At 38.4% G+C, this 16,211-nt stretch overlaps 1 protein-coding gene across 3 annotated transcripts in view; it reads left to right on the forward strand.

Moving 5' to 3' along the window:
• METTL21A (methyltransferase like 21A) overlaps positions 1 to 5,511 on the forward strand; it is a 19,467-nt gene extending 13,956 nt beyond the window's left edge. For all 3 annotated transcript variants that reach the window (XM_008568012.1, XM_008568014.1, XM_008568013.1), the window contains exon 4: positions 4,806 to 5,511. In XM_008568012.1, coding sequence (XP_008566234.1) covers positions 4,806 to 5,203 — 398 coding nt within the window. In that variant the 3' untranslated portion in view covers positions 5,204 to 5,511. The remainder of the gene's footprint in view (positions 1 to 4,805) is intronic.
• The last annotated feature ends 10,700 nt before the right edge of the window (positions 5,512 to 16,211 follow it).

Genomic DNA, 16,211 nt, shown 5'->3' on the forward strand with positions numbered 1-16,211 from the left:
TCGAGAGGGTTTTCGAGAGGGAAATCTCTCGAATCTTGGACCTCCGATTCAATAGATGGGGCTATTGAGCCTTGCAGATCGTTCCTGCTGACTGTGCACCTGATCTTTCTTTCTTTATTTATTTCTGAGATTCCGCCTCCTTTAGCTGGGCCCCTCCCCACTCTGTGAGCTCAGGACAGGGCTGAGGCGTGTCTTCTACAAACCTTGACTTTCAGTTGAGTCGTCAAAGTTGTGATGTGCCCCACCCTGCCCAGCAGGTGTCCTGACTCTCTGACTGCCGGGAGTGAACTCTTCGGGGGAGGGTCCCTCAGCACACAATTCCTCTTTGACTCTCCCCCGCACGGGTCAGCGCTTTTGGAGAGCTGACTAGTAAACTTCAATGTAGCTCGAGGGGTCTCCAGGCTCCCCTCTCCCCACCAGAAATCAGTTAGGGGCTCTTCCAAACTGAGGTCCCCAGAGATGGAATCTGCCTCTCAGGAAGAGGGTGTTTATCTGGGGCCGACGCCCATTGTGTGGCGGAGAGACGATCTGGGCGGGCTCCTCTTCCCTGCCCCCCCGACGCTGGCCGGGGNCTTTGCTGGCCCTCCTGGCCTTTGTTGTCTGGGCTGATCGCTCGTTCCCGCAGCCGGGCTTGGGCGCTCTCAGGAGTCCTCCTCTGTGTCGGCCCCAAAACCTCGAACCTGCTGCCGCTTGTTTGTCGATGTAGGATCGTTGTTGAAAGAATTATTCGCCTTTTGTTGCTCTTGGAAATGCAATCAATACCCTGGTATCACAGCGCACGGCTCACAGGATCGCGCTGTCTCCTGTCACTGCCGCTCCAGACCCGTCGCCATCTTCCTAATGACATTTCTTATTTCACTGAGAAGACTGACGGAATCTGAGGAGAACTTCCACAGCCTCCCACCACTGCCTTTACCCCTACCTGCGTTTGTTCTGATGTTGTAGATGACATGTCTGTCTTGTCTCAGGTCAGCCCTCTACTTGTGCCAGAGATCCTGTCTCCTCTCACCTGTTCAAGGACATTGCTCCTGCATTGCCACTTTTCCCCCTCTCTACCTGATCATTCCCATTAGCATACAAAGTTGCTGTTATGTCTCCCATCTTTAAAAAAATAAAAAAATAGAAACGTACTAAATGGCTGGTTGTAGGTCTATAGCATGAAATGTATAAGATGAGCCTAGAGTATCTTGTCATACCAGATAGCAAGGAAGCTATGAAAGATGACTTAGGTTGTCTCAAAGGCCACTGGCAAACGATGGGTCAGTTTGAACATTAATAGTAACTGCTGTGGATTAAAAATACATCAAATATGTTTAATCCATGAGTTCACAACAACAAAATAAACCTAATTAGTCATCTTTGGATGATACTGAGAAGCCAACTATTTATTTATTTATTTATTTTTTCCTTTTTGTCTTTTTTTACTGACCGGTAACGGGATTGCAACCCTCGGTGTCGCGCCCGTACCGGGGACCGGCAACGGGATCGCAACCCTCGGTGTTGCGCCCGCACTGCGCTCAGCCAGTGAGTGGGAACCGGTCTCCACATGGGATCCGAACCCTCGGTGGGAGCGCCGCCGCGCTCCCAAGCAGCGCACTCTCCAGTGCGCCACCGGGCCGGCCCGCAACTATTTATTTTGAAATCTAGTTTATGAAAGGGGATGAAGAAGCAGAATTTATCCTGCCTTTCCTATTCAGACAGTTCCTATTACAAGATGAGTAACCAAACAGTAATTGTGAGAAGCACCTCTTTATAGAAGTTTCTCAACAAATGCAAAAGGAATATAATGAACTAAGGATCTGGGCATTGAGTATCAGTAGCTGCTCATGTCACAAAAATAGAGCCTACCAGACATTACGTACCACTTTGATGAAGAATATGCCACTACCTCTGAAGTGGTCCCGTTCAGAAAATGAAACAAATTTGCAGGAGATACAGAGAACAGAGGCACATGCTAAACTACACAAATGATGCAAGTAGTAAAATACAGACTGTGAGAAACTAGAGGACAAATAATCTGTTTCTTCTGTAAATTGCAAGAGAAAAAAAGATGGAAAGCAAACTGATAGATTAAAAGATAGACTTAAGACATCTTCCGCTCCCCCCACCCCAAACAAGCAAAAAACCAAAAAGCCGTAGGCAAAGCTATAATGTTCGGGGAAGGGCATTTGGGGGGTAAACTCAAGTGAATAATAGGGGAGTGATTCCCGGGAAAGGCAGGAGAGTGTTTACTCATGTGCAGTTGCATTTGGGAGCTGGCCTGGGGAGGGTGTCTGGGGATGATTGCAGCAAGGTGCAGGCCACCAGCATCCTTCACCTGGATCACTGTGGCCTTCTCACTGGTTGCATTGCTTCCGGCCTTGTCCCACTGCCAGAAATTCTATAAAAACCTAAGTCAGACCATTCATACTTCTGCTCAGCACTTGCCAGTGGCTTCCCATGTCACTCACTAAAAGCCAAAGCCTTTTCGGAGCATCACCTATGAGGTCCTAGATGATCTGCCTCCTTTCCCATGACTTCTCTGCCCTCATCTCTAGTGACTTTCTTCCTTATTCAGTCTGTTCCAGCCACTCTAGCCTCCTTGCCTGCCCCCTCCAGGCCTTTGCACTTGTTCTTCCGCTTGCCAGGAATGTTCTTCCCCCTGATATGCAGTTGGTTATTCCCTCACTCCCTTCGGGCTTTTACCCAAGTCACCTTCTAAGTGAGGCCTTCCCTATCTATCCAGTCTAAAATTTCACACCCATACCCCTTCTTGACATTTCATGTCCTTCTTTCCTGCTTTATTTTTTTCCTTAGAAAATATCACCAACTAATATACTGGATATTCTCCTTTTTAAAAAAACATTGTATTGCCTATCTCCTCACTTGAATAAGCTACTCATTGAGGAAGCTCTATGAGGGTAGGGGTTTTTGTCCCATGGCCACTCAGAAATTTGTAGAATTGATGGATATTACAGGGGAATGGTCAGCTGACATTAAGATCTTATTCAAACTTCTGGAATACCTAGCAGGTTAGAAATAGCCTCCATTAGCTCAGTTGGTTAGAGTGTGGTGTTATAACATGAAAGGTCAAGGGTTCGGATCCACTTACTGGCCAGCTGCAAAAAAAGAAAAAGAGTCTCTGAAATCCCTGAGACAGGCATTAGAGAAGGTCTGTACCTAAAAACTATTAAAATGAATACCAAGGTGATTTGTAAAAGACTAGAGATCACTCTAGTATTGCCAGCAGAGTGCTGTGTGGACTGTTAAGAAATCCAGAGATAAAGTTCTAAGTCAGACCAGGGAAAGGCTGTCTGCAATTTTTACTATCAGAAGAAATGAAAACTGTCATTGAATTTTGCTCATTGGGTAGCACATTGTCTAGAACAATCACAGTGGTAGGTCCAGGCTTATAAAGTCTAACAACTTGAGCATCTCCGTCAATATCATGCACCAGAACTATAAATGTCAAATCGAATTATGTACATACTATCCTAATGTTATGAGTCAAGATAAGAAACACTAAGGATAAGCTGCTGCTGAAATGGTGCCTATTACAGCTGGTCTGGAATCCTGCCAGGGATTATCTATGATGATTACAAACTGAAGAAGAATGCAAATGAGAAATAATTTTAGAGACATAATTTTAAATTTCAGAATTTCTGGGGCCAGAACTAAGTAGGATTACACTTATTGTTCCTGCAGTGTAGATGAGGTGTATTAGAGCTGACCTTATGTGGTTGCTTCACATTTGGGTAGCTATAGTTCAGTCTTCTCCCACCCATACTGGTTCAAAAAATTAGATCTTTTAGTTCCTTGTCAACAACCCATGAGAAACAGATTAATAAAATATTGCCTCATTAATTTTTTACACTACATGTAGAAACTTGGCATTTAAAGAACATGAGCTAGCAATTAGTTACACTAAATATAATCCAGTAACTTTTAAGTTTACAGTTAACACACAGTTTGGCTGCTTCACAACAGCATAATGAGTGGTGGACTGGGATTTCTTAGTAGCCAATTTATCTCTTCCATGATTCATTCTTAAACTTTAAACTCACGAAATACTCTTTCTTTGGTTTAGGTATCTTGTCATCTTTTTTTTTTTTTTTTTTTTGTCTTTTGTCTTTTTTTCCCCGTGTCCGGCAACGGATCGCAACCCTCAGTGTTGCCCCCGTACCGGACCGGGGACCGGCAACGGGATCGCAAGCCTCGGCGTTGCTCCCGCGCCTCGCTCAGCCAGTGAGCGGGAGCCGGTCTGTATGTGGGATCCGAACCCTCGGACGGGAGCGCCGCCGCGCTTCCCAAGCGGCGCACTATCCACTGCGCCACCGGGCCGGCCCTTGTCATCTTAATAATAATCTTCTCCCAGATTTTTCATTCTTGGATTCCATTTTACCTTGAGGTTGACTGACTTGATTGAAGATCATGACCTAATGAATGAAGTATAGTGGTAGATACTGTGGAGTGTGGGCCAGCTCTGCTTGTACAATTCAGAAACATCAGCTTGTGTCACTTGATGGCTCTGCAATTTATAGGCACAACTTCAGCAAACAGCAGGTGTGTCAGAGAGGCAAATCAAAGGTTCGCTTTTAGCAGTAGGAAGTGCAGAAGGAGCTATTAGTCATTGTTCTGCTCTGTTGCACCTGTCCATGAAGGGCATGATAGTCTGCCTTACATGGAATATTTAGTCTGCTCTAAATATTCATCTATTGATCAATAGATGGAATATTTAGAGCTACTCTATGTTTAACTTGACTCCCTATCTACCTATTAGAATTGTACTGATGTGCACATCATTTTCTCTTTGTCCCACATTGTAGGTGCTCATGTGACTATCACCGATCGAAAAGTAGCATTAGAATTTCTTAAATCAAACGTTCAAGCCAACTTACCTCCGCATATCCAACCCAAAGCTGTTGTTAAGGAGCTGACGTGGGGACAAAATTTGGGGAGTTTTTCACCTGGAGAATTTGACCTGATACTTGGAGCTGATATCATATATTTAGAAGAAACATTCACAGATCTTCTTCAAACACTGGAACATCTCTGTAGCAACCACTCTGTGATTCTTTTAGCTTGCCGAATTCGTTATGAACGGGATAACAACTTCTTAGTGATGCTGGAGAGGCAGTTTACTGTGAGTAAGGTTCACTATGATCCTGAAAAAGATGTACATATTTACAAAGCACAGAAGAGAAACCAGAGTGAGGACTTATAGTTGGTTGTTATTGTGTCAATTAAGGTCTTAGACTGGGAATCTAATCATATTTAAATGAAGTGGCTTACTGCACAAAAAAGTCTTAACCAAAGGTTCTCAAGGGACAGAGCATATGTACAGTTTTAGAACAAAGCTTTTTCACATTGCTGTGATTTTTAGTCATATTTTACTCACTCTGAAGTTCAATTAACATTAAAGGAAAGTGTGAGATTTTGGTTTGTGTTTCTGTATCCCATGCTGTTCCCTCTTGATAAACAATACTTATTGATGATATGATGAAGGACTGGTATAAAGGTGTCTTTCAACTAGTGAGCTTGTGTTGGTGAGGTTAAATCATGCAAATTCTTTTATTTATTTATTTATTTTTAATATTTTTTTTTTTTAGAAAGATAACCGGTAAGGGGATCTTAACCCTTGACTTGCTGGTGTCAGCACCATGCTCTCCCAGTGAGCGAACCGGCCATCCCTATATGGAATCCGAACCTGTGGCCTTGGTGTTTTCAGCACCGCACTCTCCCAAGTGAGCCACAGGCCGGCCCATGCAAATTCTTTTAAACACATTCTGAGATATATCTTGTTTATCTCAGTTTTCAAATTTTCTGAATATAAAACAAGAGGATTAACATATGTTCCCTGAGCTGTTAGTGCTATTGGAATGAGTTTTCTGGGGTCTCATGTCATGGCTTTTGGCTTAATTCCATGTTTAGGTATATAAACAAAGGAATAAATAAAAATAAATTTTTATTTACTTTTTGAAAGCATCTAAAATCTTGGACTGGAATCAAGTCAAATGCTATGGTTTTCTTCAAATAAAATGCTATGGTTTTCTCCTTCAGCTTTACCCTTTCTCAAATATTTCTGTATATTTCTTTCCTAGCTTTCCCTGCCTCCTTTTAATGTACTGAATGACATTTAAAAGAAGATTTAAATCTCATCCCTCCACGAGAGGTTAACTCCCCAAGTATAAGCTCCTTCTGTATTGTACTTGTAATTGCTCATTCATTGTCTGTGTTCCCCAGTAGTCTGTAATCTTATTGCGGGACAGGAATGCTTCGGCCTCTTCCATTGTTGCTTCCCTAGTACCTAGTATATCATAATCAAGTAATGAAAAAGATACGTGCCATTTAGAGGGTGTTGATTTTTGGGTTAAGTGATTGCTACACTGTTTTATGATTTCTTTGATAGACTTTATGAATGAAGTCACACACACGTGAACTTTTCTTTTTATAATACAAAAGTTTAAACAATAGCTTAAACAAATTTAGACCAAAAGAATATTATAATCCCAATATGGTATTTGTTACTAGAGATAGATTTATTTCACATAACATTAAAAATAAGACCGCCTCCTTTTTAACCTTTTTACTAGTATCTCAGATGTGAAAATACCCACTATGTTATTTTCTGATATATTCAAGTAGCAGTTTTACTTTAATAAAGGTGAATTAAAAGTTGCAAGCATTCTGTTATGAACCAGTTCAATGTAATTCTAATGCACATGAAATAAAAATATCTATAGCTTACTGAATCCATAAAATACCAGTACTACGCCATGAACATGGAAGGCATATCACCAACACTATAATGAAAAACCAATCCCATTTAGATATGTAATTAGAAATGAATGTATTTTGGAGCTGGCTGGTTAACTAAGTTAGAGTGTGGTGCTGATAACACCAAGGTCTAGGGTTTGACCTCTGTATCAGCCAGCTAAAAAAAAAAGAAAAGAGAAAAAAAGAAATGAATATATTGAGTGGCATTCAGTTCTTTTAAGATCTCTAACTTTGGAGACAGGTATTAAAAATGGATGCGGGTGGGGAAGAGGTGGGGAATGTCAGTAAGACAACTGGATGCTCTACCAAGTGATGTATTATTGGGTTATGTTTTACATTTTCATAAAATATTTACTAAGAATCAGAAAAGGCTGAAGGTAACCATTTTTCTTGTCCTGCAAATAGAAGAACAGGAAAGAAAAAAAATCAGCAGAAATAGTTTGGTTGTTTAAGTGAAAACAAGTGATTTTCTTGACTTTGGGTTGAGAATGTTGTTGCAGAGCAGACACAGAGATGGAGATTAGGGTGTGGAAAGCTTAAATAGAATGGTTTCCAAGATCAACACTCTTAGGCAGTGAAGAAGCAGGACTAGCAAAGAGGGAGAAATTGGGCTGGGATACAGTCAGGAAAGCCCTCAGCTAATTATTTGGAGCTGGGATGGCCCTGCAATTAGGCCATGTTGAGGCAAGGGGATGGGCCTTTCACATCTGTGTGGATTAGTCATTGGGTGCAAGGGGCATAATCTTGGGCTCTAGACAGTACCTGGAGAGGGACTCAGTTGAGAGCCATCGAACAGCAACATTCCCAGAAGCTGGGGAAGTGAATGCTTTGGGGGGTGTGTGTGTGTGTAACTACCTGGGCAGCACACCATAGTGTCCACTTCAAATGCCAACGAAGTTGTGACATATTTTTTACTTCTGTTAGAAGTATTAGTTTGTCTCATAAATGTACATTTTAAGTGTGTTTGTTTTGCCAAGTTAAAAATAGAAACCTAGGGCCAGCCCGGTGGCGCACTGCTACAGTGCGCCGCTTGGGAGTGTGGCGGCGCTCCCGCCGAGGGTTCGGATCCCACATACAGACCAGTTCCCGCTCACTGGCTGAGCGAGGTGCGGGAGCAACACCGAGGGTTGCGATCCCGTTGCCAGTCCCGGTCCGGTACGGGTGCGACACTGAGGGTTGCGATCCGTTGACGGACACGAAAAAAGACAAAAAGGAAAAGGAAAAAAAAAAAAGAAACCTAATCCAAACCTACCGTACTAAGCCTTGATTCTCACAGTGCTGAGTTTCTTTAAACACTTATACAGTTAAGTAATTCAGTGGGTATCAGTAACCTTTTCCCCAATTAATATCAAATACTGTTGCCAGGATGCTATGTTAAAATACATATATGACACCAGGTTCATAGAACTACACTATGAAGAATGCTGATGTTTTCCAAGTAGATTACCTCTTAAGGGTAGCTTGCTTCAGTTCATGATAGAACTATCTGAAGCCCTTATATCATTTTCAGATAGTTTCTAGTGGACATTTATTCCTTCATACAAACAGATCAGAATTCTGATCAATCAAAATACTTTAAGTCAATTGAACACCAGACTGAAAACTCTTTCAGGGCAGAATAACAACATTGTCTGGAATGTTTTATCTTAGCAAATAAAATTTATGCTCCTAGAAGACAAGGATGATACCTTATCTTTATATTCCAGATGTTAACACTGTGCCCTGTTCAAAAGGGAGCTAAATAAACGCTGACTCATGACAAATACAGATTCCTTTACAGATGAGTTACCTTATTAAATTTCCTAATTTCTGTGTGTTATATCTCCTTGCACAAGGTAAGGGAGAAACACATTGTCAGGGATATTAAAATATCAAAGCATACTTTCAGTAACAAGATTACCATGAATTTATGTAAGAGATTCACCTCCAGCAATCAATATCATTTAATCATTATACTTTTAGTTTATGCAAAGCATTTCCTGTCAATTCTTAAATGAACAAAAATCTTAAAGTACTTTTAGAAATCACTGTTGAATGTTCCCAGTATTGGTAAGTGGTCCTAGATAAAGGGCCTGACTTAATGGTTGGTGAACTAGATATTTATTTTAGTGTTAGAGAAACTGTCATAATCTTACTGCCCCCAGAAACTCTACCTAGAGACAAGTAGCATTTTCATGTTCTTTAACAAGAATGAAGCGAGTCATTGCAGTGAGTAGAGAGAGCCTTGCTTTGGGCAACTGGAAACTTGTGTTCTCTTAGCACTGACATGAACAGCATAGCATCTGGGCAGTCCTCAGCTCTGTTTTACTTTAAAATTTGAGGATTTGATTGTTAGCTCTAAGCTTCTTTCTGCTCTAAAATCATTTTACACTTTCTACAACCAGGGAAGGGTTAAACATTTAATAACACTAGAAAAGATGGCATATTGAACAATTAAGTTTTTTAAGCTGAAAACAATTGTTTCTGGGGGAGATTAGAAGGGAAAACAGTATAACAGAAGTGAGAAGAGGAAATCCTTTCTACTTTATAACCTTGTGTAAGGCTGGTTCTGATACTTATAATTTTTATTCCAAAAAAAAAAATATGCATAGATTGTGAAGTTTGCCATAAAAAATACTACCCATATGATAAATTAATAAAAATAACTTAGCAGATTCTTAAAAATGCTTAGGAAACAACCTCCAAATGTGAAGAAAACCATGCTTCAGAAATAATTTCTACTTCTCTGTATATCCAGGAGATAAATACTAGCTTGTATATATTTATACTAACTTGTATATATCTAGTTACTACCTTGTGTATATGTGTAACAGTCAAAAGCTTCAAACAACCTAAATGTCCACAAAAGAGGATACTGCTTAAATAAAAACTATGATATATCCATACAGTGGGAACAGTCTATAAGCCACCATTTGTGTAAAAATGGAGGAGGGAGGAGGAGGGAATATACATTCCACATGTGTGTGTATATGCACAGATTGTTGCTAAAAGGATACACAAGAAATTGCGTTTTACTGTTTGCCTTTCTGCACTGTTTACATGTTATACATGTTACTTAAAACCCCCCTCCCCCCAAAAAACCCCTAAGTTAAATAATGAGGACATTATCAAGAAAGTGAAAAGAAAACTTACAGAATGGGAGAAAATATAAGGGTCTAGTATCCAGAATATATAAGGAACTCAACAACAACAACAAAAACACCCAATTAAAAAATGATTAAAGAACTTGAACAGATATTTCTCCAAAGATATGCAAATGGCCAACAAACGCATGAAAAGATGCTCATTAGGGAAATGCGAATAGAAACCACTAAGAGACCATTTCATACCCATAAGGATGGTTATAATTGAAAAATGGCAAAATAAGTGTTGGTAAGGATGTGGAGAAATTGGAACCCTCCTACTTTGATGGTGGAATGTAAAATGTTGCAGCTGCTGAGGGAAAGTATGGAGGTTCCTCAAAAAGTTAAACATAAAATTATCTTATGACCCAGCAATTCCACTCCCAAATATATACCCAAAGAACTGCAAACAGGGACTCAGACAAATACTTGTACACGAATATTCATAACAGCACTATTCACAATAGTCAAATGGTGGAAAAAACCCAAATGTCCATCAGCAGATGAATGTATACACATGTAATGATATTATTCAGCTATAAACAAGAATGAAGTACTGATATATGTTACAATGTGGATGAACCTCAAAAACAGACTAAGCAAAAGAAGCCAGACACAAACGTCATATACATATTGTATGATTCCCATTTGTATGAAATATCCAGAATAGGTAAATCCATAGAAACAGAAAGCAGAGTGGTGGTTGTCAGGAGCAGAGAGGAGGAAGAAGTGGGGAATAATTGTTTAATGGGTACAGGGTTTTATTTGGAGTGATGAAAATGTTTTGGAACTATTAGTGGTGGTTGCACATTGTAAATTACTAAATACCACTGGTCAGTGTGCTTAAGAAAGATAGGGAGAAATTAAAATACACAGTGAGAGGCAGGATAACACTGATTAAGGCAGTGCTTTTCTGTATTTGCTTTAAGCAATTTAGTGGATAGTGGCACCATTTACGAGATGGGAAAGACTGGTGATGGAAGAACAGATTTGGAGGAGAAATTAAAAGTTCTGTTTGGGACCTGTGTTTTCCATTGAGTGGAAATGACAAATATGAGTCTAGAATTCAGCAGAGAGGTCAGGGATAAAACTATAAACATATCAGAATTGTATCTTTGGATGTGTCTTAGAGTTTCTTGAGGACAGGGACTTCTGTCACCTCAGTGGTTAGAAGTGTGTCCTAAATATTTGTCATGACAGCATAGGTGTGGGTGAAGAGAGGCACTCTTTTACTGAAGATCCAAACACCTGACCATGACTTATAAGCCATGTTTAGCACAATCCTGGTTTATGCCTGTTGTCCCCATGTAATATCACCCATTCACTCTCAAAAATGTGTTTATATGATAAATTATGTGCTTACTCTTTGAGAAGAAAAAGATGAAATTCATGTAATTCTTTCTATATAGTGGCAGGTAAAGCAGGCTTAATAAACACATCTTGGCAATTAAAAAAGAACATACTTAGGAATAAATGTAACTGCTTATTTTCATAAGTTTCAGGACTTATTTCAGAAGTTCAGTAGTACAGGACAGAATCTTTTTATTCTTATTCCTTAAGCAAATATTAACCACATCCCCTCCCTTTCCCTTCCATTTTGTGATATGATTACAGAATTTTACAGTTGTGAGGGGACCTGAGAAGTTATCTATTCTGGTTGTTTTTTCAGTGCAAACTTGCATTTTATGATGTCGGAGACAGCTAGAGACATGTCTTCATTAGTTATTTCAACAGGTCAGTAACATCTCCAAATCCTGAAATAAGTACTGTTCAATCTTACTGAAAAAAGAAGTCTTGTAAAACTTAAGAGTGCAGTAAAATTAAGTAACTGGAGATATGTTCTTGTTGCTTAAATCACAGTTCTCTTTTGCTATGCCACACAACCTTGTGATATCATAACTTTTGCTCATTTAAAAAATTAATAAACCTAAGTTCCAGAAAATATGGCTTAACACTACTAGCAAAATACAAAATATAGAGATCCCATCCCCAAAAAAGAGACTTAACAGAGTTTTTAAAAGCATGTTTATGTGACTGCACATAAAATGTTTGTGTAAAAAGGGCATTATGACAGTTGATACCACAAAGATTACAGTAAGAAAAAGCACTTTATGACAATATTTCACAAATTCACAAGGATCACTTTAATATACAAAGCAATTGCTACCATTCTGAACACAAAGCAGCTAATATGTACATAGTGTTAATAAAATGCATTGTTAACTCAGTACATTTTTTTCCTTTATACATATAGCACAAAGAGATTCAGGTAAAAAAATTAAAACAGGGATGTTTCTAGAATGTAGGGAATTTTATTAGAAATGTATTTCCCTCATTATAGTTATTTAGTATTCAACTCCAATAGAAACATCAGAGTTAAAAATCATACCCTGTTTTGTGCTAATAGTTTTGGGGGAGGTATTCTTTACCCCAATGCTCCAGGAAAAACAACAACAAAAAACCACCTTTCCAGGAACTTCCCTGATTATTGTTTCTAAAAAGTTTCAAGTGGTAACATCTGGATTAGAAATAATTCATTTTGTGGGGAAGAGACTTACAACTGACATGGGACAAATCAGTCAACTTTACATGGAAAACTGCTAACTAGCACTCTTTGCCACCCCTAATCTATACTCACAGAAAAATGTGGACAAATTATTTCCCAATTTCAATATAAATAATTTTATTACATACACAAATTGGAGTGGCACCTGGATAAAAATGTCTATAAAGCATTTACCAATTCAATTTTTAAAATGTAAGAAAATAAAACCTCCCAAACAATGATAGACCATTTCATTTGGCCAACAAACATAAGATCATTATCTGCAGGGATTTTCTTCCTTCCCTACCAATTTTTAAGCCATCTCAGATTTACTCTCACATTTCTGAGATGCTCCTCAGACAGAAGCTTGGAAATGCTGTACTTCTATAGGCAAGTATTAAATAATGCCTTATAAAGTAAGTAAAATTTGAATTTCCTACTGGTTGACCCTTTTCAAAGACATTTTCTGAAGATTGTTCATTCTCCTTTTACTTGCTGGTGAGAATAATTTTAAAAGTATCATGTTATACCCAGCTGGGACCTGTATCCACAGTACCAGAATGCAGACAGGTCAATATTCTCTCTGTGCTAAACAACTGTGCCTGTTTATAATATCAGCTTGTTTTACAGGCTTTGTTCTATTTTATTATTTTTTTTATTTTTTCTTTTTTTAAAAAATAAATTTCAAGCTAAAACACCTGAAATATAATCCCTCCATTCAAACGTTATCTGGTCCCTCTTAAAGTTTGTCTGCCCCCTGAGGACACATACAAAGGCTTAAGCTACATTCACTAATCAATAAGAACTTATCATAAGCAGATGAGACAGATGGAACTTCAGCACCCTGTTTGATTTATTTGAAATTCTTCCATACTGACTCAGCTTTATGATATGTTCGACCCCTTAAGGATTATTCCTCTCCTAGCCATTGATTCTAGAAAGTCAAGGAAACCAGTTCCTAATGACTGTGTAGTCAACTTAAAAAAGTCAACTTTAACATTAAAAGTATTAAAGATGTATGTACGCAACCCAACAAAAAATTCTAGTTGTGCTTTGTACAACTGAACAAATTTATTCCACAACTCTTCACTTACAGGCTTACTAAACACACTTCACTTTCCCCCTCTCCTTATCTGAAATCAATCAAATTTAAGCATTTCTTTGATGTTAACACAACCAACCTAAAGTGAAAATAATTTGGTGAAATGATTATTACATGTGGTCTCTGTGATGACAATAACTATTTAAAAAAATCTTGGGCCGGCCCAGTGGCGCACTGGAGAGTGTGCCGCTTGGGAGTGTGGTGGCGCTCCCGCCGAGGGTTTGGATCCCATGTGGAGACCGGTTCCCGCTCACTGGCTGAGCGCGGTGCGGGCGCAACACCGAGGGTTGCGATCCCATTGCCAGTCCCCGGTACGGGCGCAACACCGAGGATTGCGATCCCGTTACCGGTCAGTAAAAAAGACAAAAAAAAAAAAAAAGGAAAAAAAAAATCTTTTACTACTCTGAACAAATGAATGGATATTTTGGCATATTATAGACAGTATTAATGTTGGGGTGAGGATAAAGTCTCACTTAAAATTGGAAATAAATATTATTCACTTGGTTTACTTTTCCTTCAGTCTCCATGATGAAAGAATAAGGTTTGAGCCCATCTTATAATTAACTGGGCTAGGAAAATCTAATTTCCAGATATTTTTCTTTTACAGCTATTTTTAAGGCTAGTTTTTAGGTGATAAAATATTTTAATCAATGAAAAATTTTCATTAAAAAAGTCACATGATTTGAAGAGAGGAGGAGGACCCAAAGTCAGTTGATAATTGATGAGAGGATTTCTTAAGTTGCTAATACCCAAACTGGGTCATTTAAAAAAGTGCAAGTTACACCAAACATTTACAAAGAATATAATGCAAATATAATTTGAATAAATATACAACTTATGTACTGGGTCAATGGGAAACAATATACCAAGTTTTCAGGGCTACAAAGGCAACAAAATAAAGCCTCTTGAAAATAACTGAAAAAGGGATGGTAACCACTGTTTCTAAAACCCACTTTAATTCAAAATCTTAAATTTAAGATATATTAGCTTTATTTAATCCTGGAAAATGAAGCATCCTTTGATCTTCAAAATAAACAGAGACCAATTTACCTTAATAGCTGACTGTAGTTGATCACAATTAAAAATCCGATAAACGTGAAAAGAAGAAATCTAGACTGAAGTCAGTTCAAGTAAGTAAAAGTATCCTGGTTTAAGCAAACTTGTTTCTTCCTAAGCCTTTGTATGATTCCACATGTCACCACAAATGGTTAAAAAGATAGTGGGGATTAGTCCTGAGAGACAGAGATAAACTTCAGCCAGATGACTTCTGATTGGACAGCCTGCCTGACCGGTATTGTGCTTTCAGATACTAGCACTGCTGCTGACCTACCGTCAAAACACATTTTCTGACAAAATCCCTGCTCAAGTGAAATTCCTCCCCGAGGATGATTTTTGAAAAATCAGTGGTTCCTTTCAAAAGCTATCTTCAAAATGCTCTAACCACTGTTATAGCTGCCAGAGACAAAGCATAAAAACCGAATAGTTTGGGGGGGAGGAGTTTTCAAGTGACTAGTAACAGCATATATAAGAGTATCAAGCCAAAGAAAACTAATGAAAAATAAAATACTGGATGAAAATTAGAAGATAAAAATCAATGAGTGCTGGAGTAATGCAGTCATAGAAACTACAAGAAGGGATGCAATAGAACACACAAAATGTAAAATTTCATCTGATCTCAATATACTATAATACTCAGCATTCCTGACTTAAGAGCTCTCAGAGCTTTAGATTATATACTGTATGTATATATATATATATATATGTACACATATATTATACAAATGCCACCCCCCCCCAAAAATATCTAAATGAACAGAGCACCTATGACAATATTATGGTTGCCAATATGGTACTTGAGTTTGAAAAAGAATGAACTTAAAATTGTATCTGATAGCATTTTTTTTTAATAATGTGAAGACATTGGATCTAGCCCTTTCTAAACCACTTTTCAGTTAAACACTATCAAAGCTTGAAAACTCACAAGAGTAATATATCAAAAATAAACCCCTCCCCACTTCATTTTTATTAGAGTTAATCTGTCCTGTAGATAAAAGTGCCATGTGGCCCTGTATCTGCAAAGTGAGCAATACCAAACTTGCTATTTCTAGGGAAAATCAGTAGCATATGTACAGATTCCTATGATGACATTTTCATTCCCTTTTTGCCAATATGAAGAAAAAAACATTACTGGTAATGTGGCCACATATGTTCTTGGCTACAAGATTTTTTAAAAAATTATGTCATTTTCTTTAATAAAGGTTCTCAAAGTTGCATGCTTAAAAACAAACACCTTTTTTCCAATTCTTGTGTTTTTTTTTTTAAAAAAAAGCCTGCACAAAAGATGCTTGATTTCTATCTATAGAGGGTCTAAAACAGATTTAGCAAAAGAATACATTTCTCACCTCATCATTAAGTAAGTGACTTCAAACCAGGGCAATCATCCTCAAGGAACAGGTATAAAGGACCAGGTTTTTATAACTTACAAATCCAGCCAGCTAATGTGAATGTGATTGCCTTCATTTATGAGGGACTAAGAGGACCACCAACTTCCTAATTAAGTAGAAAGCCTTAACTTTTGAAAAAGACTTTAGAGAATACAACTCACTAGACAATTTTTCACTTATAATGCTGACGACATTCAAAATGTTCAATCTTGACATTTTGACCCAATACAAAATAATTCCAG

This window comes from Galeopterus variegatus, unplaced genomic scaffold, assembly GCF_000696425.1.
Source record: "Galeopterus variegatus unplaced genomic scaffold, G_variegatus-3.0.2 Scaffold366, whole genome shotgun sequence".
NCBI lineage: Eukaryota > Metazoa > Chordata > Mammalia > Dermoptera > Cynocephalidae > Galeopterus > Galeopterus variegatus.